This window comes from Phoenix dactylifera, unplaced genomic scaffold, assembly GCF_009389715.1.
Source record: "Phoenix dactylifera cultivar Barhee BC4 unplaced genomic scaffold, palm_55x_up_171113_PBpolish2nd_filt_p 000611F, whole genome shotgun sequence".
In the NCBI taxonomy this organism is placed as follows: Eukaryota; Viridiplantae; Streptophyta; class Magnoliopsida; order Arecales; family Arecaceae; genus Phoenix; species Phoenix dactylifera.
In genome coordinates this window covers 230,402-256,286 of record NW_024068007.1, presented here as the reverse complement: position 1 = coordinate 256,286, position 25,885 = coordinate 230,402, and the positions used below count along the sequence as shown (strand labels likewise).

The 25,885-nt window shown below is 37.8% G+C and overlaps 1 protein-coding gene across 2 annotated transcripts in view; it reads left to right on the top strand.

Moving 5' to 3' along the window:
* LOC120106722 (sterol 3-beta-glucosyltransferase UGT80A2-like) overlaps positions 1-25,885 on the top strand; it is a 50,173-nt gene that overhangs the window by 10,445 nt on the left and 13,843 nt on the right. For both annotated transcript variants that reach the window (XM_039119766.1, XM_039119765.1), the window contains exons 2-11: positions 3,487-3,674; positions 6,303-6,545; positions 7,750-7,861; positions 7,971-8,141; positions 14,564-14,627; positions 14,861-14,918; positions 20,653-20,830; positions 21,595-21,725; positions 23,768-23,870; positions 23,990-24,066. In XM_039119766.1, the coding sequence (XP_038975694.1) occupies positions 3,487-3,674; positions 6,303-6,545; positions 7,750-7,861; positions 7,971-8,141; positions 14,564-14,627; positions 14,861-14,918; positions 20,653-20,830; positions 21,595-21,725; positions 23,768-23,870; positions 23,990-24,066 (1,325 nt within the window). The remainder of the gene's footprint in view (positions 1-3,486; positions 3,675-6,302; positions 6,546-7,749; positions 7,862-7,970; positions 8,142-14,563; positions 14,628-14,860; positions 14,919-20,652; positions 20,831-21,594; positions 21,726-23,767; positions 23,871-23,989; positions 24,067-25,885) is intronic.

Sequence of the window (25,885 nt, the reverse complement as noted above, 5' to 3'; positions counted from 1 at the left end):
TTCTTTGTTCGTTCTTGGTTGGTTCTATTTTGGTTGGATTTGAACGCGAGGCTTGGAATCTCTAGGTTCCAGAGCTTTTCTTCTATTCGCTTGTTTTGTTTTGGTGGGCTCGGAATCTCGAGGTTTCTGGTTGTTTTTGTAGTATTTCTGCTGGTCTGGTTTCATGGATTGGTTAGATTGGGGGCTTTTTAGGTTTCTTGCGATGACTGATGGGAAATTTTGAACGAGAAGTGTTTTACTTGGAGATTGATATGAATGATTGGGATATCGAATCTCGGGTGATATGGAGTTGGTAAGTTGCCGTTAGTTTGGTGTTTGGGAATTGGGATCTGAACCCGGACATGGATCTTTCGTAAGGGGGTTCAATGGCCAAGCTATATTGATACTGAACTTTGAAGTTTAGATTAAGACAAATTGAACCCTTTTTCCCCGGTTATGAATTTTGATGAATCGTCTTGCATTGCAACGTAGTTGCTCAGAAACTTGATTGTCTGACTTGATCATGAAGCTTTCAAGAACTTCCATTACATCAAAAGTGTGAGATAACTCAAAGCTTGCGGAGAACATTAGCGGGACCTACAGCAAGGAATGAGTTTCTGATGTCGATTGTTTACCATGAAGGCAGTGATCCCTCAGTGGTAGTTGAAGGGAACTTGATCAAATATATTTAGTGGTGGTGCAAGACAAATAGAGATCCATTGCAGGAGACAGAAAGCTGGTAATTTGTTGGGGATCCTTTTGATGACGCTTACCCAAAATAGAGCTCGACTGACTTGTCCAAACCCAATTGATGCCACTTGCAAAAGTTCTAAAGAATAACTACATTACAATGGGACGATTAATATCTGAATCTAACAAGGACATTTGCCTTAACATGTTTCATTGATCAGGGCCATGTACAAGATTAAAATAAATTTTTAAAACAAAACTGTCCTATCTAAGGGCTACATACAAGATTAAAATAAAATTTTAACACAAAACTGTCCTATCTAACCTAAAAACATGTTTAAAACATCATTTTTTCACAAAAAAAACCCAAACCTAGTCCACCTTGTCTGATGCCCATCAAAAAATGTCCATGCCACAACATGTGCGTAAGCACTGCATGCAGATGACACTCCTGTGCCAACCAGTGATTGGCAGCAGTACCTCAATCTTTGGATGGCATCACGTGGAAATATAATCAAAAAGGTTGCAATTTAGTCTAAAAATATTGGAGTCAAAGTTTAGGTGCAGCATGCCAGGGCCATGCCAATGTATCACTAGCACAGTGTCCAATGCAGGACATATTGAGCAGTGGTTGGCACACACTGAGATGCATGCGCCAATACACAGGGGTGTTCCATTTTCATCTAGCACTGGTATGGACATCTTGAGGGGCATGGATTGGTATGGCCAGCACTTTAATCCTTGATTAGCATAGATTATTTGCTCTCACATATGAGATTGTCAATGTGTTAAAACCTTGACTAAGCGCCATAAGGAGCTGTTCTATAGATATCTTAGACATGTTCTCCTATTATTTTCGGAGATGTGATGGGAAAACCATGGTTTTTGAAAAACTAAGGGGAATTGGACAACCTGGGGTTGCCCAGCACTCAGGCATTAGGTGGCTGAGGCTGCCAATGCCAGGGCAAACATTGCCAGTAAAACGCAGTTTCTACGGACGGTAGTCTCAGAAGCAGCTGCTTCTGTTATCAGCAGCATACCCAGCAGCAGCTGCTGCCATTTTCCGCAGCAGCCCCACCACCACCAGAGATACAAACCCGAGAAACAAAAATAGTAAAGATTGGGGGAGAGGAAAAGAAGAGAGAGAAAAAAGGAAAAAAATCTACCACACCTAACTGCCGTTTCTCTCTTGCCTTCGGGAGGGTTAGGGCATTGGTTGACCTATTTAGACTTGCCGCAAAGATACCTAAGGCACTAGATTTTCTGTGAGTGCTTGCTGGAGGCTGGGCTGCCTATTTCGGCCATCGAAGCCTAGGCAGGATGCCTATCCAGCATCCAGCTTGTATGTGGAAGCAACATAGGCATGCTCGTCTTTCGTAGTGGATGGTATTCATCATTGCATCCATGCTTTGTTGTTTTAATGTGTGCAAGCACTGTTCCAGGTGAGGTTGAACTTTGTACATCTTACTCTCCTTTGACATTGACAGGATTGTAAGTAGGAAAAGATGTATCCAGTTTTGCTATCAATAATTCCATCTTGCTAGTCAAATATACACACAAGCGAGCAAGTGTATAAGCTTTGCTCTTTATTCATGGTGAATTTATTCAAACTTCTCTACTGCACATGCAATATGAGAATGGGACAAGAGTTCCATGCATGCCAAATTGGTACTAGGAAAATCCAAGAGGAATTTAACTAGCAAAGAACGAAGCATTGCCCATCCATCTTAAGGTACAAATAAATCTTCACAATGCCTGTTCCTAAGGGGTTTAATAGTCACTATCTTAGTTGCTTTAGGTAACTTGGCCTCAATCATTTGGTTTTGGACTGACTAATATAGATCCAATAAAACAGAATTCACTGACCAGATTGGCAAGGTTATTTCGGTTTTCTGACCACTTGATTATTGTTTTCCTAACTAAATAAGATACAGGTATTTCAACCTGGGTGTGTAGCTGAGCACATCAGCACTTCCTTTCTTTGTTATCTTCCTAAAATCTACTTTCACTTTTTTTTCTTTCTTTCTTGACGTTAGCTATCAGTCTATTAAGTGATATTGATATGGACTCAATACAACTGTAGCACTTTCATTTGTTTAGAAAATATGTTTAGAATTGAACTTGGAACAAGTTTAGGTGTAGTTGCTCCCTTTCTCCATTTTTAAATGGTTGATACCTTTGCTCTGAACATTTGGATGATATTTAGGAATAAGTTTTATTTACATAAAGCTCGTGAGCAGCTATGCAACTGCTTCTCTATTTTTTGGTTTTAGCTTTTAGGTTTTGTATGCAATTTGGAGGTGTGCCAAAATTTCTGCGGTAAGAACATTTTAGTCTACTGAAATCTAATTTACTTTGATCATATATCTTAAATTGCAAGTATGAGCCATCTCAGTTCCAGCTTTTTCCCCAATAGTTGCCAAACTCACAATTGCTAGTGATTCACTGGATTCCATTGTGCAGCAAACTTTGATACCATGCTTTGATAATTGTGCATTACCTATTTTTTACTTCAGAATTAATGTTGGAAGTTCCTTTAAAGTTTAAATTGTCTCTGAAGTATGCTATCCTTTTTTATTTTGTTTCATTTTTGTTCCACTTCCAGTTAAATTTCTAGATCTGTGCCCAGCCTTATATTCGTTTTTATTGAATGACACTTGTAGTTGCTCGATTACCAGATTAAAGGTTGAAAAAGCGCAAAAATTTAGATTTAGAGGTGTTGGGTTGATTATATTATTGTTGGATTTATCTATTTATTATTTTTTGTATCTATCATTGTATTATTGTTGGTGCAACTTCTGAATCTCTTTTATTCAGGGACCAGTGACAGGAATCTACCCAGGGCGAATACTATGCCTGGTGGGACGAAGAATGCTGAAAAATCAGAGACATCCTCGGGTCAGCCAAATTTGGAAAGGTCACAAACTGAGAGACGTAGGCAAAGTAATCCACGAGATGACCCAGCAGCCCAACTATTTGATGATAAGATTTCTGTTAAAAAGAAGGTATGGACCCATTCCATGCCCTTATGTATTTGGTGATTATATTTTGGTATATGACAAGATCTTGTATGATATATCTTGTCTCTGTACCGAAAACATTTTGATTGCTTGGTTGTTAGCACATTCTGATTTCTCATCTTGAATAACTTGGAGTATCAACTGACTTTCTGATCTACCTGATGCAAACTTACGGATATCATGATGTGCCATTGCTGGTTCTGGGCTGCTCTTTGACTTAGGATGATAAACCAAGCAGTGCATCAGCTTCTCAGCAACCTGCACATTGTGCTTCTTTTTCTCTTTTATTTGTGAATGATAAATGACCAACCATGTGGATAATGTCTGAGTAGCTGGTGTACCTGCTAAAACAAACTTATATATCCTAGCAGTTTTTAAATATAGCAGTTTTTAACTTTGTATATTTAACATACATTTGACGTGTTTTTTCCTTATTCTTCTCGGGAATCATAGCTTATTTGCAAAACAATCATAGCTTATTTCCTTATTCTTCTCGGGAATCATAGCTTATTTGCAAATCAGTTTGCAATTTCTCAAAGTATGGTGAAAAATCAAACCGGTGATCCCATCACAGGGTAGTCCAACATAAGGATGCTGTCCTGTGGAATACATGTTAAAGTTATAGCTCCCAAAGATAAGAATAATGGTCAGAAGGAAAGAGGAGAGTATAAGAGAAGAAAAATGCAGACCATGCACCCCTCTTGCTTTATTACTAAAGGGCACAATGTACCTGTTTGCTTAGGGGACCAGCTGCGGTTCTTGCTACATCTTGATATTTTATGCCAAAATGTTAAAACCTACATCCACAATTAGTATATAACCAAACATCCACCAAAATATATAATTAAATGAACTTTTTAAATATAGAACAATCTTGTGAAATTACTGTTCACCTTTACCAGGTTTCGCAATTTAGGACATTGCATTGTCAACTGTATGCTTTGCAGCCTGGTTGTGACAATACACCTTTATTGGATGCTGCAGAAAGAGCTTCACTTCCGAGAGAAGTGACTTTAACCATAAGAGTTTGCATAATGTCTGCCATGGTTTTATAGTTTGCCTTTGCACTGGATTCTAATGCATCAGTCCTCTTTCTGTTCGCATGGTTCCACTAAACAAGCATAAAATATCCTCTTCTTTCCCTTTAATCTATAGGGAAGCTTTGCTTATTGTCATTATAAAAGTCTTCCATCCATGGATGGCTATTTTGCATGTAGAAGATACCTTGACCTGATGCAACTTCTATAGTATCAAAAAATTCCTGTATAGTTTTTCTATATTGTCAAGGACATGCTTGAATTAGCTAGCATTGCTTGTAAGTTATAACAAATGAGATTAGCTTTATTGTCTCTCTTTTTTGCATCATGTCATGACTATCAAGAGGTTCTGTTTGATCAGTTACAAGCTTTGTTCAGAAGGCCCAAACGATGTTCCAACATTCAAATCCATGCATCTCAGTTTCTGTTCTCACCTTTCAACTTCAAGTCCTAGGAAGTCATATTAACTTGATTTTCGTGCAAAGTTACCACATATTTTTTAATATTTCAATGCCAAATCTTTATGATCGCAAATCTTTATGATCGCTATATATGTGTACATTTGTATAGTGCTTGAGCCACTATATTGGCTGAATTCATTAACTCAATATCTTTTGAGACAGATCATTTGCTTGTAAATGATACCTTGACTTTATGCAACTTCTAAGTCTCAAAAAATTCTTTCTTTTTTTTTAAGTTATCAAGAGAATGCATGAATTAATTAACATCACTTACAAGTTACAACAGATGAGATGTTAGTGGATAGTAATTTTTTGGGAAGTAAGCACTTTTATGTCTTTTTTATTATGTTAAGATCATTAGAAAAATTGTCTGGATCAGTTATAAGCTTTCCTCAGAAGGCCCAGGAGATGTTCGAACATTTGAATCCAAGCATCTCAGTTTCTGTTCTACTCTTGCAACTTCAAGTCCTTGGAAGTACTTTTGACTTGATTATGGTGCAAAGATGCTTTAGCACATATCTTTTACAATCCCGTGCTACTATATCTGCTAACTGATTAACCTAACAACTTTCTAGTCCAGTGTTAACATGCCAGCCTAAAATTTAATCTCATTTTTGTGTTTGTCATTGTTTTTTCTATTTTAATGAATTCCTTGCTTAGTTAGATTTCAGACACTTGGATGAGATTGAGTTGCTAAGTTTCATATAGTTAAAACAATCTCTGTTGTTCTGAATGTTCATGAAACATGTACCTTTCCAGATGCTTCACAGACTAGTTATTACTTGTGGATATTTTGGAGTCATGCCTATGCCTTCTTCAATTTAGCACTTCTGATGCTGTTTTCTACCACTTTCAGCTCACACTGTGTCCAGTGCTGATCCTTAACAAACATGTCTTCTGTGGATGTTATAAATCTGATTCTCTTATTATTGGCTATCATATCATATAATTGTGTATACATCCACAAACTTCCTCACAAACCCATTCATTATGTTAAAAGTCTTGCATCAATCTCTTGCTGTATACACAATTTTTTAGCAGCTGTGCAATTTATGAGAGAAATTGAAAACTTTCTTTTGTTCTTTTCTTGATTTTTTATTTTGTAAATGCTGCAGCTGAAGATGTTAAATCGAATAGCTACAGTGAAAGATGATGGAACTGTAGTAGTTGACGTTCCAAGCAATCTTGAACCTGCATCACTTGATCTTGGGTCTGAGGATGTTGCTGCTGAACCAGTTGATGAAGAAACACTAGACTCAATGGACTTTCAGTATAGACCACCTATGCAAATAGTCATTCTTATTGTTGGTACACGAGGAGATGTGCAGCCATTTGTCGCTATTGGTAAACGTCTACAGGTTAGCTTTGTTTCTGGTTGTAAATAACTCGTTTGTTAGTTTTCTCATCATCCTGAAAGTTATACATAGCTTACATCATATCTAACCTCTTTTTTCCTCCAAAATTAACTTATGGAAGCACTTGCTAAGTGTCTGATAATTAGGTAATTGACAGCAAAATATGTTGCGGTCATTTTAGCTTATCAAATTTTAGCGAATGCTTATCTCATTTTTGACATCATCAATGCAAATGGAGCATTTGACTGTTGTGAGTTGAAATAAATCGTAACTACGTTTTTATTATTGACAAAGTTATAGTATCTGTACTTAAAAATCTAGCTTATTTGGATAGAAACAAAAAGCACAAAGAAAATATACTTTGGAATTTGTACATCTGGAGGAGTTTAGTTGGATGCTTATTAGATCATGTAAAGAGCATCTATCATCCATTTATTTTTCCCTATATTATGCACCATCTTTGCATTTTCATTAACCGACAATGTGAGTGCACAGTGTTGGCAATTCATTTGAATTTGTCTAAGGAGAATAAACAACTCAAGAATTTGCATGAATTAGAAGAAAATTATCAAAAAACAAACTATTAGGATTTTTCATATATGGCAACTCTGGAATATAATGTTATTTGTTCTGTATATGTAAACATACCTGCAAGATGGAACATGAGGTTGATTATCTTTTTTAAACTATAGGCTCTATTTTAAATGAATGCTCTCTGGACAGATAGGTGAAACATGGTTGCTTGATTTAATAATTATTATTATTATTAGTAGTATAAGTAGTTGTCTTATAAGCATCACCTCTGAGTGCATTAATCATTCAACTATGTGTTGATACAACAAATACATTTTTTTCCTTGTCCATTGATTTGTTAATTCATACTGATGCTCTTGCATTTTGTTTGGCTGATTCACACTCTTTTTTTTTTTGTTGGAGTTCTGCCATCACTTTTTATAAATTTATTTTATGTACATTAATTAGGCTGTGAATTTGGAATTTATTGTGCAACTAGTAAATGCCATTTCTAACATTCCTTCTTGTGATAAAATATTAGGTACAGTTAATTTGATCTTCATTGAAGTGTTTGCAATTAGTGGTTACAATATCCTCCCCTATTATTGTACTAGTATCTTCTCATATTCTTCATACATTATTTAATTAAACAGAAAGGATTGATGAGATAACCTGAGATGATGACTTCTTGCAGGACTATGGTCATCGTGTTAGACTAGCAACTCATGCGAACTTCAAGGAGTTTGTATTGACTGCTGGACTGGAGTTTTATCCTTTAGGGGGAGATCCAAAAGTTCTTGCTGAATGTATGTAGATTACATGCATCTGTTGTTTATTACTTGTTAAGAATGTAAGGAAAATAAAAAATGAATGATACTTGATAGTACTTGCCTACTCGGTTTGTAATTTGAACAGACATGGTCAAGAATAAAGGGTTCTTACCTTCAGCACCTTCAGAGATACCTATTCAACGAAAACAGATCAAGGAAATTATAGTTTCATTGCTTCCAGCCTGCAAGGATCCAGATGTTGATACAGGCATTCCTTTCAAAGCAGATGCAATAATCGCAAATCCACCAGCATATGGTGAGATTTTATGTTATTTTTTATAATTTTATATAGAACATCTACCTCTTCTTTGCTCACTTCTATAGTTTAGACAAATTAGAAATCTCACATATACTAATTCTAAGATTAACCTTTTAACTACCAATGAAATTGCTATAACTGATCAAGGTGATGCCCTTTTTATATTGTATTATTGCAAAACTTACATTGTACATTTTTTAATGCATAATGATTTGTCACATGTTTATCTTAATCTAAATTAAATGTTTTTGCTGGGTGTTGTGAAAAAGCTTTGTTCCATTCATTTTAAAAGATTATCAGAATTAGGTCTGGAAACAAAATTAAAAGTGCATCCCCACCCCCCCTCCTTTCTCCCCCAAACCATAGAAATAGAGTACTCTACCATCAAGTGACTGATGATGTCTGCTTAGACCATATCTTGTCATTTGGAGTTGCGCGAACAGGACTAATAACTTCTGGTCTTCCACAATCAGAAACACTTCTGGAAGAATATCACAAAAAGGTTTTTAATGTATTAGGCAAAGACTATATATGGATGATTGGTTATAATCCGATCGGTGAGAAAGAAAGATTTCCTTGGACCTAGTCAACTCAAATCTCTCGAATAAAATAATTAACAAGAGAATTTTAGAAAGCGAGACTCTAGGCTTCTACTTCCATTAATTTTTCATGATCCGTGAATTTTGGTATATATTACAGATAGAAAGTAGAGTCCATGCTCTTCATGTTCACTCCGTTTGTTGGGGTTCTAATGGGTGAAAATAAAGTTTATGCTCTTTGCTTTACTCCATCTTTTCCCTTCTCCAAAATCATGGCATATGCCCTCTATTTTTATTAGTGAGGTCCTCCTAACTTGATTCTATTTCTTCTTCTAGCAAAAAAAAAAAGAAAAAAAAGAAGAAGAGAGAAGCTGCAAATTCTCTACTATGTGGTCAACTCTCTTTATTTGAGCCGGATTCCTTTTCTAATTAGAAGAGGATAAAAACTTTCTTTTTTTGATGCTAGTGAAGTCCTGCCCAAAAAGGATGGGATTTATTTGAGTTCTGGATATGGCAAATCTTGCTCTTAAAGCTTGTCCAGACTTATCTGAAGTAGCATGATTGATCCACAGTTAGATGCCTCTTGGATCATGTTCATTGCACAAATTCAAGTTATTTGTCATGCAAATATCACCAAATATCAATATGACAATGCATAGACCAACGTCTGCAATGCCGATACCAAGCCCTGGACCGGTTGCCCGGCAGCACAGGTCGGTGCGGCCCCAAACTATGCCGTGCCGGCCCTGTACCGACACAATAGAGGCAAGGGAGATGAAGAACAGGAGAGAGGAAAGAGAAAGGAGGAGGCCGCCGAGGGAGGCTGGCGGAGAGCCAGCGAAGCGCCGTTGGGGAGCCGCCATGCAAAGGAGGCGGAGGCAGGGTTCCACCTCCAGTCCCCTATGTTGTTCGAAATAGGGGCCCAGAGGGGCCCTTTTTGTTTTTGAGAATTAAGTGAAGGGCCCCCCTCTGGGCGCCTGTTTCGAATGAAACAGGGGACCGAAGGCGGAGCCCCACCTCCACGGCTCCCCGGCCTTCGCCGGCCGGCCTCTCTCTTCCTTCCTCTCCCTCTTTCTCTCTCTTTTTTCTTCTTTTCTCTTCCTCTATCGTCGGTCTCGGTTTCGTTGTTGGAACCGTCCCGATCCACTGTTGGTACGACTCGGGATCCCCCGAACTTGGCAGTTCAGGATGGTTCCGCCGACCATAGCCATAGACTATTATTCATGGCAAAATGCTCAAAATTCATGGTAAACAACATAGGTAGACATAACCAAGGAAAAAGATATTACTTGATGTTAAGCTTAAGTAACATGTGCACATGCTACAATAAGGAACAATGATACACATAACAACAACACCCTTGTATGAATCTGCCACATCTCAAGATGCTCACCCCACTTTGTGTGTCAGGGATGGTTTTATATGCATACGCACCAATACAAGCTATTGCACAGCAACATGAGCTGGCATGGGTAGTGGCGTAGTGCATTGGATGGACTAAAGTGCTGGCAGTAGCTAAGTTTACATGTAAGGAGAAACTCAAAATGTGGTAGGCTGGCAGCTAAGTTTTAGCATTCAGGTGTATTATCAAGCTATTTCATATATACTCTGGCTGAAGTGTATTTTATTGGAGATGAAGTTTCCACAAATGGAACCAATGAAGTATCAAAGCTTTATTGATATTCTTATGGTAGTTCATGTTGTTGCTAATTCTGTCTTCCATGAAACAAAACACATCTACGCAGACTGCCATGTCATCCTTGAGAAAATTGAGGGAAGAAAAGGAACTAACATCATAAGTTTGATCTCAAAATTAAATGGATTATGTGCACCAAAGCTCCATCAAAATGACAATCTTTGGAATGCCATGCCATAATTGGAAAATTTGAAATTTATGCTCTATCTTAGACGGAGATTATGAATTATTGTTTGGTAATATAAATAAGGTAACTTAGCTTACATGCGACTCTTGTAATTGACTCTACTCCTGGTATATATAAATTGATTAATGACCACCTCCTTAGTTCATTTTGATAATTCAGGTACCCATAGATGGACAGTATTTAGATAATCAGAGTAGAGGAAATTTGCTTCTAACTTTGTCCATGATTTCTTGTCTTCTTTTATCTTCGTTCTTCTATTTCTTCCAATATTTTTCCTTCATTTTCTTCTTATTCTTTAAATTTCTTATCTCCAATGATCTCCTAAGTATTCCTTATGAAATAGATTAGATCTGCATGTATAGATTCTCTCCTAAGTATTCCTTATGAAATATTACTATATTTTTATAATAAATATAAAATATCATTATTTACTATATTATTTAGATTAAAATATCAAAATAAATAGAATATTTTTTGATAGTACAAATAGTTAGATAATTGAAAGCATTATGCAATGTCCTTTATTGTCATTTTGTGATATTAGAAGTACTTTCTCAGTGTCGTTACCAAATAGATTTTGAAGTTTATAGCGCTTCAGAAATATAGTTATCAAATAGCAGACAACATTTTATTAAAACTTAAAAGCTTTACTAGAAGAAGTTCTATTATTGAAAGCTCTATAGGCAAAAGTTATATTACCTACAACAATACCAAATGGGTCCTTAGATTTGGATGACATCAAGGAATTAAATCTAATTGCAGCTATGTTGAACACTGCCCTCATTGTCTCCATCCTCAAGGAGATTGCTCACTTTATCCTCCACGTCCTCGGCCTCTGCTCCTTTCTGCCATGTCTAGACCCAGACTGGTCCAGCTCCGCTTCTGACTGCCCCCCTAAATGTGATGATGATGATAAGGGTAATACTTTTTTCACTCAAGAAAAAAAGAATAAAAAAATGAAGGGGCCCAAATGCAACATGATCGAAGCCCCAATGTGATCCCTTTGGCTGTCCATGATGTCAATAGAGTGCGATAACTTGCCATTGAGATCCCTGAGCCTCGACCCATCACTTGGAATGCTTTGGTGCTGCTCAACTCTCTTGCTCCACCCATCATTAATAGCCTGGCCACAACCTTCTTCTCTTGGTGTTGGGCCTATTGCACGAGGGTGCTTGGTTACCACATGTGCATCTTTATTAACTCATCCACCCATCTTCACTCATGTCAGCACCATCCCATTAACCCCCTCTATCGATGCATGCTAGCATCAGCCTAAACTCAACTCTAAATGAAAGGAAAAAATGATAATGCAAGGTGATGAACTGCACCTACTGCTAACTTGAGTGGTGATGATGAGAATCTGGTTAGTGATGAAGGAGATGGCCCTCTTGTGGAAGGCCTGGATGATGATCATGATCCCCACAGCTTATGTTGACTTGTTTTGAACCTATCTATACCCAACATTCCCGAAGATTGCATCTTTTTTCGGCCCATTTCCTTCATGTTGAATAGCGTTGGCTTTACATTGAACTATTGATCTCCAACTCCTAGCGGCCAAAACTTTGAAATTGGCAGCACCTTAAGTGGCCTACTGGTGGCAATGCCACCTAGATGGTGATGTGGGTGATGATGAGCGACTCCATCCAATAGGTGAAGAATTGATTGAAGAACGGTATCAATGAGCATGACACGATCCCTAGGAACCACATCCTTAGCATCCACATGGGGAGTGTGGGGTCATTTGTTGTCATCACGGTCTGCCACACCTTGATTGGTGATATCTCCTTCTCAGGGTAGTGACAATGGTGGGAGAAGGTGGTCTTTGATCTCCTTGGTGTTTTATTTTTTTTTTCTTGAGTGAACATGGCATTATCCTTCTTGCCAACATAGAGATGTGGGTCCTTTTGGCCGATACTCATCACTGACATTGCTGAGTGTAGACATCTCCTTGCACGTGGTCAAGCAGATAAAAATTGTACCACCTACCTGTAGCCTTAGATCAAAGGGAAAAATCGACATTGGATGCTGAATGTGAATGGTACATCCCCAAAAGACCATTCGTGAGAAATGACAACCTTTAGAGATTTTCTTGCAATTTTTCCTTTTCAAAGCTTTCAGCTTGAATTACTTTTTGTCGTTAGCATATACAGGAATCAATGTTGTTTACATGTTGCTTGCTTATGCCGCTATTCAGTAACAAAATCATGTTTAGAGTTTCTACACCAGATTTTCTTTGGTCTTTTGTACTTTTTGTGTATGCTAGCTAAGGTCTTCATATAGTCTTTGCTGCACATGGCTATAGCAATTCAAACATCTCTTTAGCACTTTTTTCTCTTTCAAATGTACATCCTAAGCTTGCTTGATAGTGCTCGTAATTAACTTTTTCCCCTACCGATATATTAAGCAACGTTGCTAATCTATGACCAAGGTTCACCATCTCGGTACCGGATCCCGTACTGGTACCATCCTATTACATTATTGGTATGTGGTATGGAAGGTTCAGCATATCGAGTGTCAGTATGGTACGGTACTATGTATTAATTTGGTACTGATATAGTATACTATGCCCGGTATGGTATGGTACCGACCAATATGGCAAACCTTACTCATGATTGTTTTCTTGGGGGTTAGCATATCCAACGTTCCATACAGTGTATCCAGCTATGTTGTTGCTCTATATAATTCGAGTGATTTTTAGTAATCACCAACCCAAATTTATAACAATATTTGAAATTTTTTGTTGGATATATGCAATTATTCATCATTAAACATTTCTCAATTTAAAGAAAATAATGTGTTCTAGCTCTTTTTTGTAACTACATTCTTGTAAAAGAGGTTGATCTTCTATTTTCAGTTGTTTCTTTTTGGTAGTGAGTCTAATAACCAATAACTCTGTCAGTTTATTTGTTAATTGATATCTAAGGCTTGCATTATATCACTAATTCTGTTGATTACATAATTTGGTCATTTTTGTTGGACACCACTAGTTCTTTGCATTATATCACTAGTTCTGGTAATTATTATGAAATGCAACTTTTGTGACCTTGGCGGTAGCTCAGTGGTCACGGCCCTTGCTTGGAAGCATGGGGACAGGGGTTTGAGTCTTGAGTGGTGTTATCCCTCAAGATTTCAACGCCAACTAATTCCAGGGATCAGCTGAAAAATCCTGGGTTTGAGTCTCAGGCCAGCCCAGGTACTAAACAGGCTGTAGTGCTGTACTCTCCAGATGGGGTCCCTCCTAATCTGAGAAAGAAAAGAAATGTAATTTTTTCCTAATGTTAGTCTGTATAACTTTGTTTAATTCATGCTTTGCAAACGCTTTCTTAGTTGAATCTATAGGCAGAAGATCCTAACTGTGAGTCTTATTAGATATTGTAAAGCATCTATGATTTTCTTCTTTTTCAGCTATTCTTTTTGATTGAGCAGTTATATTTGGTCCAGATTACAATATGAATCATTGGTAGTCATTTTTCCATGTGAACATATTCTGATTAATCTTTGGGCAGAATTTAAGTTCATATATAAATTAATCTTTTGTGATTCATTAGCTGCATTTATATGGCTCTCTTTTATCTGAATTTCCCTAGTTTGTTTCATCCAAGATTTTTAAATGCTACATGCTAGTGCGTTGTCAGTGGTTGGCATTTTCTGGTGTTACGTGCCGGTTCATGCTGACCGGTATTGCTGACACTTTAATCGTTAGTTTTCTCATCTATCAGTTCCACCAAATGGCTAGCACTCTTAACGTTAATATGATGAATGGGGGATCATTTTCTGGACCACTAATTTGTGAACTGTAGTTATTGAGTTTTCAGTCTTGTAACTGGTTCTAACACTCCTGATTTGGATTGCCTTCTGTTCTTGATCCATTTGGGGAACCTGTGTTGGTTTCGATATTTCTTGTTTTTTTTGATCCAGGGAATTAATATTTTTTTTTTGTTTTATGCACAATTGGAAGTTTGAATCCGACTGCTGACCTGGACGGCTGCTTGTTCAGGGCATACACATGTGGCAGAGGCGTTAAAGGTTCCAATTCACATATTTTTCACAATGCCATGGACGTGAGTTCTTTCCCTGTCCTTTATGGATTGATTGTTCTTTAGAGCGGGATAGATTTAGGTGACACTAGGCATCTCCTTCAAAGTAAAGTCATATAGACATAGACATATCCATCATAAATCTGCTACTAAATTAGTCTACTATGTGCTTTCTTTTCCCTTCTTATTCAGGAAAACTATGCATATCTATAATCTGCTACTAAATTAGTCTAATATGTTTGTTTCTCCCTAATCAGGCCAACTAGTGAATTTCCCCATCCTCTTTCTCGTGTCAAGCAACCAGCTGGATATAGAGTAAGACAGTTCAAGCCTGTCCTCAGCAGCCACTTTAGTTGCTAGTTAATTTGTTTAATTTACTATTTCTCAGTTAGATTAAATGATTAAATGGATGCTTGAATGGATCTGGTCACTTTGGAAAACCACTCAACAAGTTTTCAATCATCTTGTGACATGGTCGACCCAAGCTGTGTGAGCTTTGGTACTTCATCTTCTGATGTTAAATTTGTATTTTAATTCACATCTGAGTTTAATCTTGATCTTATACAACGGATCTTTTCATCACATCCTAATGCATGGCGAAGTGATTTATTCATGATTATACACATTGTATTTCATCTTGTAATATTATTCAATCATTTTATGAGCTTTTATCCCTAAGATACACTTTTAATTTATAATGGGATAGTCTGAGGACCGGTAAGCTATTTTGTGGACTATATTCTGAAGGCATATTTTACCTGAGCTTTTCTTTTTACTGGTAACTGCACATCTGCATTATGTGCTACAGAAAAAATAGTAAAAAATATGAATGCAAATTAAAAAAAATCATCATATGAAATAAAAATAAGAAAATAAATAATTTATTATAGTAGAAAGAAAATAAATAAATAAATATGAACAGAATATATAAAACAAAATGACAGTTATCCATGTTCAATTCTTCTATGATTGGTCTCTTTGATTTTTATCCAAAATCTGATGAGGCATTAAAGTAAAAGGACAAGGACGTCCAAACATGACAGGATTTTGAGATGATACCAGATCATCTTGAATGGGTGGATTGGGAAGACAGAAGGGAGGGGGAAGAGATCTGACCACAATATGGTCAAATTTGGCGGGATAGCGGAAGAGATAAATTAAAAGGGGAAAGAGAAAAATAGAAAGATGCTTTCCTATCCAGGATGGGGAGTGCTAGGTATTTTAGAAATAAGAGGAGGACATCTTGATAAGAATATTGACAAATTGAACCTAAGGGAATATTCCAACATTCAAAACTCCCTTTTTTATATTACAGTACAGATTTTTTCCTTACAAATCTCAGTAGGAGCAGTTCTTTATTGGTAGTATAAATAATGTTGCGCATTTGTCTCTAGTCCCTACGACCTTCAAATATGTCAAGAACTATATAACGAGTAGCCATGGTTCTTGTAGGTCTATAGCGGCTTTCTTCATTGAGTAGCTTATAGTCAATGCATTTATTGTTAAATAGCTAATTGACCTAAAAACTTAAACTGATAGGGACTGAACCCCCCCCCCCCTCCGTGCTGCGCCCAACCGCCTGCCTGCACGCGCGCGCGGCACGTCGAGGAGCCATAGTTAATAACCAACTGAACCAAAAAAAATGTAAGCTGATACGAAGAGGGTCAAGAATGCATATCAGGCTTACAGTTTATTGCATAACCTGTAGACAAGCATTTCAAATTGAATCCTAGGGAAATATTCCAACATTTAAAACTTCCTTTTTTATATTACAGTACAGATTTTTTACTTACAAATCTCAGTAGGAGCAATTCTTTATTGGTAGTATAAATAATGTTGCGCATTTGTCCCTAATCCCTACTACCTTCAAATATGTCAAGAACTATATAACGAGTAGCCATGGTTCTTGCAGGTCTATAGTGGCTTTCTTCATTTTTTTTTTTTTTTTTTGGTGCAACGGCGTCTCACATGGCTTTCTTCATTGAGTAGCTTATGGTCAATGCATTTATTGTTAAATAGCTAATTGACCTAAAAACTTAAGCCGATAGGGACTACCCCCCCCTCCCCTCCCCCCCACGCTGTGCATAGAGGGATCATAGTTACTAAAATCAGTAAAGCAAACATAATGATTGGAATGGGTCAAGCAAGAACGGCAGAACCATTCCGAACCGAGCGGTTCTCGCCGTTTTGAGCCGTACTGGTGGCTCATCAATACAGTTCGGGCAATGAAAACGAAACCCATTGTCGAAACTGGAGAAGGAGAAGGAAAGAGAGAGCGAGCTGGAGGGAGAGGGCGGGATGCCGATGGAGGCCGCGAGAGGTGCGACCGGACCTCTGTTTCGTTCGAAACAGGGGAACCGGTTGTGGCCTCGCCTCCCACGGCCTCCCTCCCCCTTCTTTCTCTTTTTCTCTCTTCCACGGTATAGTGCCCTCTCTTCTGTCGGTACAGGCCTGACACGGCCTGTACTTGTGCCGTCGGGGAACCGGTACGGTGCCCGGTACCGGTTCCGCCGACCTTGGGGTCAAGATAATAACTGGATTAGTTAAATAAATGACTAGTTTGGAGGGGATTTAAATTCCAGACCTCCAACAAACCTGAACTCTAATACCATGTTGAATAACCAACTGAACCTAAAAAATGTAAGTTGACAGGAAGAGGGTCAAGAATGTATATCAGGCTTAAAATTGATTGCATAACCTGCAGACAAGCATTTCAGTTTGTAAGCTTCTAAGTGTGAAGATTGCAGTTTTTGTTTTCAATGGGGCTCTAGTTACATGGAGTAATTTTTGGGTTTGTGTGGGTTGGAAGTTCCATATGTATGTAGAGAGATTGCATAGTATGTGTGCCACATGGTGGTACCGTATCATGTATTGGATTATGAATTAATATAAGTTGCATGTTAGGATATCTCTTGTATCCTAAATTAAACAAGTTTGCTGATGCTGATGAACATAACTCAACCCATTGTATTGCACTGTATTTGAAAATCCAAACCATGTACATTCAGATGAATCAGATCAAATTGGGTCAAATCATTTTGGTCAAAGTTACAATGTAAAAACAAGAAGCTTACATTGCAACTTCAAAATGCTAGTATGGATCAACATGGGAATCATCCTTCCATGATACATTGATGTATACAAATAACAAAAACAGAGGCAATATCATGAGGTAATTCTCCTTGCCTCCGTGCTGCATGCCAAGTAAAATTATATTTGTCATCATAGTCAATAGTGGTAATATTGCATACACTATTAAAGACTAATATTTTTTATTAAGGGGAGGTTGTAATTTCCCACCCAGGTGTAGGTGAGATTTGGACCCATGTCATTGGTACTGACTCCTATTAAGCAGTTGCCGCCCACATCATGCCTGACTAATATTAATCTTAACATTATATGAGAAAGCCATGCAGTATATGCATGGTATCTATCATGCTAGTGTGAGCAACTGGATACAATAGTGACTATTCGTATGGCAGAAAACTTCTACTTAGGGTACTACACCCACTTCGACATCTCTGTGGAAACTCGTACTCCACCTTGTGCATTTCCTTATGTGTTTTTAAAGATTCGCTCCCTTGTGCCTGCACCTGAACCCCGTTCTGTGGTTATCATTTTCTGCCCATCTTTTCTGCAGCACTTATGCCTTGTGATTTTTTCTTTTTTTTGGTACAATGGCGGCTCACACACGACGGGTGTGAGTGCAGCCAACAGAATCGGAAAAAAGAAGTGCCTAGTGATTCAGAAATAACAAAAATTGCTTGATGGATTTAGTTCTTCCTCATCACTGTATTGGAACAATCTCATTTCTAGCATGTTGCTAGCTTTCATCGTACTCTTTATTTTCTTTATGTGGTTAAATGGAACTTTTAGATATCAATTTCTTTGTTAATGGAAATCATCTTATTAGTTTGAACTTTGAATGGTTTAAATTTTTAAATATTGTAGAAAATAAAAATGCAAACAAAACTCTAGGTGAACAATTTCTTCATATTGCCTGAACTCTATGCCATCTGCCACCCTTATTCATAGTCTAAATGTTCTTCTTTACATATTTGTTTTGGTTTTACTATGTTAATGTCGTCCTCTTCTTTTTTTATTCAAAATTCTTTTTTTTAGTTTCCCATTTGATCATTTCAAAAATTTACATGTCATTTCCTCGCATCTTTCCCACAAATTTGTATCACATGTATTACAATTTTTGATTCCCTATATTTAGGGTGAGAAATGTCCCCCAATATGAGGCCTGCTGAGGCCTGATTTTTTTTTGTTAGTTTGTAGCGTAACCATTTGTCTTCTTATGGGCTGGAGGTTGGCTTGACAGTTGGCACTCTCTTTTCCTATTAATGGCACGAAGTCTCTAAGGCATTTTCCCTTTGTGCATTTGTTTTTACCCTTTATCTTGTATGAATTGCTGTAAGTAGTAAACTATGCCGACCTAATTGTATTTGTTCAGGTGCTTGTTGCATTCCCTTTTTGTTTTGATGCTTACATCAAGCTTGTCAAACTCATTAAAGCGTTATTTTCTTTATCATGGTTTATAAACCAGACTCTCGTTGATATTTGTGATGTCTTTTATGTCTATCATTCATTCCTTATCTGCGATGTCCTTATACATCTGATTATAGTGCGTACTATAAAGAGTACTTGCTTTTCTTCTTGAAACTACTTGTTCTTTGCTCAATCGTGTGTGGGTTCTTGGTCAAAGTTCTTGTCTACTGTATTACCACTCATCTTATTTACTTTTTATTAGTTCCACACCCATAACATCTACTAGTTGGTCTTTTTTGCATCTCTCATTGAAATTGTTTCTAGATTTCTACTTAGTGAATGCACGAAGCTCAACCTAGCTGAATCCTTGGGCTAATATGCCTGGTCATCTTGTGTGAGACTCTTGTCTTTCATTTGTTTTTGTCGTGATCCTTCTGCTCAGTGTATTTGTGTTTACTATCACAAAGATGGGCATTTTCATACTTTTTTGAGTGGTCACCTATGGTAGTTGACTGTAATTTCTCATGAGGTTTGTGTATCCATTGTTGCATTTCACCAGCTCCTTCGCCCATGTTGCCTAGCTGGTCCTATGCCATTGCATTGCTATCTTAGCTTAAGCGTGTAACTTGATATTGATCACTTTGTAGCTTTATCATACGGATGCCCTCTCCTGTGCTCGAATGCACATATCTGACACCATTTCCTCTTCACTTGCATGCAAGGTCGGAGGAACCGGTACTGGGTACCGTACCGATTCTCCGGCAGTACGAGTTGGCACGAGCCATGCCGGGCCCGTGCCGATAGAGAAAAATGCCGGAGCCAGAGAAGGAGAAGAGAAAAAGAGAGTGGGGGAGGGAGGGAGAACGAGCGACGACGGATGCCGGTGGAGGGCCGCGGGGTGCCAGCCTCGGCCTCCGCTGCCCCCTGCAGCCCTCCACTGTCGTCCGCCGCTGCTCGTTCACCCTTTCTCCCCCGCTCTCTCTTTCTTTCTCTTCTTCTTCTCTGGCTCTGGCAGCGAGCCATTTTCAATGGCTGAACTGTATCGGTGAGCTACTGGTACAGCTCGGAACTGGCCAGTTCAGCTCGGTTCCGCATTCCTTGCTTGCATAAGCCAATATAATATCCTGGTGTTACATAATCTTGGATAAGAAGTTTCATGTTCTTTATAACACATACCGAGGAACTTGTGCCCTTTTTATTGGGGAAGGGCCATACTGATGAAAATTGGTGTATAAACTCACATTGTAGGAGTGGTTTAATAAAGTACTGCTAAGCATTATTAGTCATGTATAGCTCTATTACTATGGTGCCCTTTGATTGTTCTCTTATTCTTTCTTTTTCGGCAATGTTTCACTTTTCTTTTCCTTTTTTTCATTTTATACTGTGTAAGGACATAGATTTTAGGACCTAAGATTTATGTAATATTAGAATTCTTGAGTCCTTTCATCTGATTTTGTATTTCAATAAGAATTCCTCCTTTGCTATATTTATGTCAGTTCATTCTTCTATGTGGTTTTGATAATTACTTGGTTATTATTTTGTATTCCTTTTGCAGCTTTCATACCAAATTGTTGATTCTATGATCTGGCTTGGAATACGAGACATGATAAATGATTTTAGGAAAAGAAAGTTGAAGCTGCGACCTGTAACATATCTTAGTGGAGCCCAGGGTTCTGCTTCCGACATTCCTCATGGTTATATATGGAGTCCTCATCTTGTCCCCAAACCAAAAGGTCAAGTACATATTGACTCGGAGACTATAATTAGAGGTTGAAATTCACTAGATAATATAAATAGCTAAATTGATACACCAGGAGAGGATAAACCAACACAGGCAGTGCATGGTTCAGCATGGAATTACAATTGGACTAATATTCAACTTAGGTCTTTATGATAGAAGAGAAACCTTTTTTGTTCTCACTGATCTCTCTTTTATTTGAATTGACGCGACTCAAAAAATAAGTTAATCAACTCTTCTATTCATGCTTTCTAGTTTTAATAAATCATAAATGCTAAAATTTTATGTCACCGTTTCATACCGAGCATACTGAACCATAGCAGTACTGAATCGATACCGGGTACGTTTGGGGGGGGGGGTGGGTACCGAGTATCGATACGCCAAACCGATCTTATATAGGACGTACCAACATTGACCAATATGGTACCAGGACCTGGTATTGAGCCTTCGAACCTTGTTTTATCATGTACTTATTGCAAGATTCGCTGTCTCGATACCGGACCCCGTACTGGTGCTACGTTAGCATAGTGTCGGTATGGTACGGTACGAGCAGTATGCCATCCGTACCGGATACCGGTACAGTACGGTAAGCCTTGTACCACCCTGTTCGGGTCGGTACAACATACCATGACCTATCGTATAGTTGTTTCTTATGCGACTTAAGCCTTTTAGGATGGAAAGCATGCATTTTCTGCATTGGTGGATCATTGCTTTTTTTATGATGTTCTGACAAATCCTATCTTAATTTTTGATTTGCAGACTGGGGACCTAAGATTGATGTAGTTGGATTTTGCTTTCTTGACCTTGCATCAAACTATGAACCTCCAGAATCACTTGTGAAATGGCTTGAAAGTGGTGAAAAGCCTATTTATATTGGATTTGGCAGCCTTGTGAGTTCAATTTTCTGCTATCACATGTTTTATGTGTTTTATGGAAAATATCTGTCTAAAAGGTGCAACTTCAATGAAATTTTATGTTTTGTTCTTTCCTTCAAAGCAATCACATGTTTGTCTAGTATCATCGGTATGGAATTTGTTGCTGATTTTCTTCTGAAGCCTGTCACTGCCCAAAGTGGCTATTTATCTTCATTTTCTATAAATAATGGTTAACTTTAAATATTCAAGAGATAAATGCAACTTCTTTTTATTCCTTCACTGCCTAATTCATGCACTATTATTTCTGTCATACTAGACTGTTTACTCTATACTAATATAACACTAGTTATTTTTCACTTTTCTGAGGCTTCCTGTTAGCCAACGCAAACCATGCTGCCATTTACAGAACTACAAAAGATTAGCTGTATCCATTGGGATATCCAGATCTGTTTAGTGCTTGACAATGTTGACATCATCAGTCCAATGCCATCTTACCATCTTGCCCAAGAAATTTAGGAGTAATGTTTTGTTGGTGTATAATGTTTGACAATCTTCGCAATCTGGGGGCTATTGGCATGTTTCCAGGCTATACTACTATGAAAAATTATAGTTAATAAGGTCTTCTACTCATGACCTCCTTCTAAAAATGCTCTTTTTGGAGGAAGTGAAGGTAATTGTTTATTAATAAGCCCATTCTGATTAACTAATCTGGTTGACCACTAAGAGCAGATTTTTGAGTATGCTTCCACTATTGTAAATTTATTTCTTCGATCTACTGACTAATTTTACAGTCTTGAACACCTGTACTGAATGCAATCTTCAGTCCAACACTTTTCTATGAGCTCTTTCTTGAAAAGTTCGAACTGTTGGTTGCTGTATTTGGTTTATTATTAATTGGGTGTCTGTCTCTTGTCATCCTGCATTGGTTTCTTTGCCTTTTCGCTGGCCCATTCATTTAGACTTCAGAACAATTCTTTGTTCGCACAGTAGTTATTATTATACAGATTTGTTGTAGAGTAGATTGCCAACATAAGTTATCCACTATCCGAGATTGACTAGGAACTCCGTGGGTTCTGATTTGTGAAGCTCTGAAGCTAGAACTTGAAATGTGTACGCCAAAATAGCTCATTTTGACCTATGTTCTCATAAACCAGATGGATCTATGATGAGCTCTCATTCTTCCAGTTAGTAGAAGATATAAAATGTGCTGATGAGAGCTAACCATCAGTCTAGGCAAGTGTTAATCGCTAAAGTTGGTATTCAAGTGGCACATTGCCAATTCACCTTTGCTGTAGTGCACTAACAACCTACATAAGTTACCTTTGGTTTATTGATGACAAAATTGAGAATAGAACTGAGGGAAAGAAGGGTATAGTTAAATCATTGAACTATTGAAGGCTTTGTATCAACAATGGGGCACTTGTAGGAGCCATCAGGGCTATTTTCCTCAGCCTGGTGGTGATCATGTTCTCTGTTTAAATTATGTACGAAAAAGTATTAACCTGGATACTTTTTTACTATCACTAGTATTGGAATGACTCAGAGCCGGTGTGCAGTTTTTTCAGGATGTCAAATAATATCCCAAACTCTTCCAATGCAAGCGTATTTAAGCATGATAATCTTGGCAATGATGCTGCATTTCAGCCCTCAGAAATTTTTCTTTTTAGCTACTTGACCGGCATAAGTCTTCAGAAATTATGAATTTGAATATTTTATTCTTGGATGAATTACATATACACACATATATTTGTTTGAGAAAGGAATTAAGAAAATTAATAAAATAAGTACTTTTTGTTGTAACCTTAGGTTCAGAACCCGTAATCTATAGATCTGTCATGGAATCAGTTATGCTACATGATGTAATGGGAAAAAAAGGTTCTGATAGATGTAGATGTCTGCTATTGCTTTTGCAGTTTGCTTACTAAATTACCGTGTAGGTAAATGTGTTTTGTTCAACTTTTCTAATTGTTTAATATACTCATCGCTTCTATAATACTTTCCTTTGCACTTCACAATTGTTGACTTTCTTGCTTTTAACTCTTTTGGTGATATCATAGCCTGTCCAAGAACCAGAAAAAATGACTAGTATTATTGTGGAGGCACTGGAAATAACTGGCCAGAGAGGTATCATTAACAAGGGTTGGGGTGGCCTTGGGAACTGTAAGTTTCTTGTCCTGTTTCCTGACCAAATTATTTGTAGCATTTTATGCATATTTTGTATCTTATAAATGCTTAACCTCTTGCCAAATCTTTGTGACAAGTAACATTATATTTTCCAGTGCCAGAGCCTAAGGAATTTGTTTATCTACTGGATAATGTTCCCCATGATTGGCTGTTCTTGCAGTGTAAGGCAGTGGTAAGTTTTTCAAATACCTTCTTTTGATATGCTAAAAAAATTTCGATAAGTGGCAATCCATCTATAGTCAGCACCCTTCCTCTCGTTTTACTAAGAAGCCTGTTCTGTGAAGTAGAAACTTAGAATATTTCAGTAGAGAATAAAACCTGCTATTGCTTTTCAGAATAATAAGTTGCTCTTTGTTTTGGTAGTTTAAGATATGCTGCCTTTTATGGTTATGAATGTTTTGTATGATTTATAAATGGAAATATCTCACTAGGTTATTTACATCCTTTAGGTTGTTTGTCTGCTTATTAGACACGCATCCCTGAATAATAGGGAAAAAAATATTTGGCTTTCAAAAATCATTGTGAATATTTCAATTTTGACAAGTTAGGGAAGAAGACAATAAAAGCTGTGTTGCAGTTATTTTATAATGCAAAATTCAGTATTTTATATTACCCCCAGATGACTCATTTATAGAATCGAAGGAAACTGGAAGAACGAGAGAGCCCAGCTAAACTAGGATCTTAACCACAAATATCAAGCCATGCACCATGATTTCCTTTCTCCTTTACCCAGCTTTGCTGTTTCAACTTATAAGATTACAACCTTTGTATAATCCGGGATTCATCAAGTCTTAACTCCTCTTTTTTAATTTTGTCTATCTCCTATTTGTCTTTCAGTTGTTTCAAGATAACTTTGTTTCCATGGTTTCATATTGTTATTTAAATATTTCATCTTAATATGGACTACCTCTTCGTGATGAACAGATCTTTTAGCCTTTCCTCTTCTGGTTATACCACCCTTCGACATCAGTGTTTTCGTCTTTGTATTGAGTCTTGTGATCTTTATCTCCGACATTTATATGCTGTCAACATTTATGGCCCAATTTACAGTTCTCCTTGGATTTTCCTCTTTTTTTGTGAAGGCACAAATGACTATAGCATATACTGAATACCTTATAATTTTTCAAAATGGCATCCTCTCCTCATAATCGCCTGATGAAAAAGGTTTCTTAGCGTTAACTTTGATTTCGTGGTTTAACATGCATATAGATATGCATGTAGATCCCAACCTAGCATTCTCGTTCTCTTCTGGCGTGATGGTTGGGAAGCAAGCATTACTGCTCCGAGGTCTTTGCTACAAAATTTATTAGTCCCGTATGGATGGACTCTTTCAAGTTGGATTGCATCTTAACTTACATCACCCCCATAGTTTTAGATGGGTCTTTTGGTTTCCATAAACTATCAGGATACCATGTAGATTATGGCACATCATAGTGCCCAGTCTTGGTAGAATATCATCATGCCCCTTAATTCATGTTTCATAAAAGCTCGAAATCATGGTCTGCTATCCTGGTATCGGGCATCAGATTGGTTGTTTGGCGGCATCGGTTGGTACGGACTTGCGTCGTGCCGTGCCTGTATCGACATAGTAGAGGAGGCGGGGGAGAGGGCGAATGGGAGAGAGGAAAAGAGAGGAGGGAAGGAGAGAGGAGGCTGGCGGAGGGCCGACGCCCTGGGCAGGAGGCGGACGGCTGCCGCCCCGGGCACGAGGCCGAGGCCGCCGCCGTCTCCTATTTCGTTCGAAACAGGGGTCCGGCTGCTTTTTAATTTTGCGATTTTTAAGTGAACTCGGTAACAAAACAGGGGTCTGGCCGCTTTTTAATTTTGCAATTTTTAAGTGAACTCGGCAAATCACTTGCCGATTAAAAATCGCAAAATTAAAAAGCAGCCTACTTGCTGACTTCACTCAAAATTAAGGTCGGAGAAACCAGTATCAGGCATCGTACCGGTTTTTCGACTAAACAAGTCGGTACGGACCGTGTCGGCTCTGT